Consider the following 2,500-nt stretch of genomic DNA (forward strand, 5'->3'; position numbering starts at 1 on the left):
TAGGAGGCACATATATCTGAAAAGCCTTCCAGCCACAAGTGTCTAACTGCAATAAGCACCTGCTGCAAATACACCCCCGGTTGTGACCTTGTAATGCCATTAAGATATACATTATCTCTCTTACACACACACAAACTTGTGAGTGAGTGAGTGAAAGTGCTACAGCGGAAGAGGGATATTCTGAGGTATGTGTCTCCCCGCGTCCTCCCTCCTTCCCCGCCCCCACCCCCACCCGCCCTCCGGTGGCTCTTTGCATCGAGCTGCTCATCACGAACCGCCCAACGGTCTACCTGGGCTCGCGTAAGACCGTCTCCATGCACCGCGGCAGAGAGGAGAGAACTGTAATCGTGCACTTTTGTAAACCGAAAAACTAACGCAACCATGCTAGTCACCGAATAACGAAGAAAAGAGAGGGAGCGAGGGAGATAGAGAGAGAGAGAGAGAGAAAGAGGGAAAGAAAGACTGCGTGGTGCTTTCAGGAGGCGTTTGCGTGTCCACCTCTTTACCCACACAATCACACGCGCGGACACATAGACTCACACAAACATTTGCACTCGCACACACCTACACGGCGCATTCATCCCACTCGTAAATTCAAAGACGGCGTAGAAATCATCTCCCGTGGCTGATGCTGGCCACCCATCGCAGAGATGGCTTTATGGATGCTCCTCTACCTCCTCACCATCGTCAAAAGTAAGTTAGCTCTTGGTATTTTGGGGTGTGCGCCTGTGTATGTCTTTGTGTGAGGGGGATCTTTACATATGTGTGGGTCTTTGTGTGTGTGAGTGCGATTGTATATACAGGGTTGAGAAGATGAGAAAGAGAGAAGATGGATGTCTTTTTGAGTCTTTTTATTCTTGCTCATTCGATCGATTGCGCTATGCACATTTAACTCGAGATGAATAGAGGAACGCTCGCCATACAGAGCGCGTGTATTCGTGCGGGGTGGGTGTGGGGGGGTACTCGTTGCTGTCGCACCGTGCATGACATAAGCGTCTTTCTCTCTATTCTATGCCTGCATAAAGGCACTAGGCAGGTGAAGCCCGGGCGAGAGCTGTGTGCCGCAGCCCCGGGCAGTCTCTTGGAGCGGCCGTCAGTAACGAGTGCGTTCATGTGCATAATAGCGTCGGTGTGTCGCGGACCTCGGTCTCGTTGTGGCCTGCGGTGAGAATGAGAATGTGCGTGTGCGTGTGCGTGTGCGTGTGCGTGTGTGTGTGTGTGTGTGTGTTTGTGTGTGTGTGAGAGAGAGATAAATATATAGAGAGAGTGACAGAGAGAGAGGGAGAGAGAGTTGTTACGCAGCCTGGACCGAGTGATGAAACGCCATCGTTATGATGGGAACGTACGCGGGGGCGTGTGATGATCGGAAGTGTGTATGGCGCTGGTGGTACCCTGTCACAATGTCAGTGCTACTAACGGGCTGGCTGATCCATGATGGAGCCTTGCCGATGGCCCAAGTGAACTGAACTCAGAAGCCTGATGCGAGGCTGAGAGAGAGAAGCACTACCTTAGTGTGTTGCGGACACTCCTATGTTTGTTGTTTATCACACAAACATGTACACCCCAAACCTTAAGGAATTTTCTCTCAAATATTCACTGTGTGCGCACGCACGCACACACACACACACACACACACACACACACACACACACACACATACACACACACGCACACACACGCACGAACACACACACACACACCACACACACTCAGAGGCACAATTTTAAAGCAAGTGTGTAGGCCATGATCATGAAAATGCATGAGATGATTGTCTGAACAGAATGGGACCCAATCTCCCCCACTCACACACACACACACACACACACACACACACACACTCACACCCACACACACACACATGGCACTCACAGTAGAGTCAGCTTAGGCCCCTCTCTCAACGTGTCAGCTCCCCGAAGGGCAAACTCTCCTAATTAACTCTGACTGTGAGGGAAAGGGCAGAAGGAGGAGAAGATGGAGTGAAGTGATGGATGAGTGGGCAGAAGGAGGAGAAGATGGAGGAGTGAAGTGATGGATGAGTGGGCAAAGGGCTGGCAGGGGTCAGCTCCGATGAAGGGCCCAGGGGACCACCAGCAGCGGGGCCCTAATCCCACCACCTCTCCTCCTCCTGCCCTAATCCCACCACCTCTCCTCCTTCTGCCCTAATCCCACCACCTCTCCTCCTCCTGCCCTAATCCCACCACCTCTCCTCCTTCTGCCCTAATCCCACCACCTCTCCTCCTTCTGCCCTAATCCCACCACCTCTCCTCCTTTCTGCCCTAATCCCACCACCTCTCCTCCTTCTGCCCTAATCCCACCACCTCTCCTCCTTTCTGCCCTAATCCCACCACCTCTCCTCCTTCTGCCCTAATCCCACCACCTCTCCTCCTGCCGTCCTGTCCACTGCCCCCTCTTTATCCATTCCCCTTCCAAAATTTGGATTATAAGAGCGAGTGTGGTTCTGACAGTACAGTAGCCCCATAGACCATAGAAGCTGCATGAT

The 2,500-nt window shown here is 52.4% G+C and overlaps 1 protein-coding gene across 1 annotated transcript in view; it reads left to right on the forward strand.

Annotated features, from left to right (window-relative positions):
• Positions 1-235: 235 nt before the first annotated feature.
• Positions 236-2,500, forward strand: part of chrnb2 (cholinergic receptor, nicotinic, beta 2) — a 24,282-nt gene continuing 22,017 nt past the window's right edge. Inside the window, exon 1 of the mRNA XM_031576658.2 lies at positions 236-693. Coding sequence (XP_031432518.1) covers positions 651-693 — 43 coding nt within the window. The 5' untranslated portion in view covers positions 236-650. The remainder of the gene's footprint in view (positions 694-2,500) is intronic.

This window comes from Clupea harengus, chromosome 11, assembly GCF_900700415.2.
Source record: "Clupea harengus chromosome 11, Ch_v2.0.2, whole genome shotgun sequence".
NCBI classification, from domain to species: Eukaryota; Metazoa; Chordata; class Actinopteri; order Clupeiformes; family Clupeidae; genus Clupea; species Clupea harengus.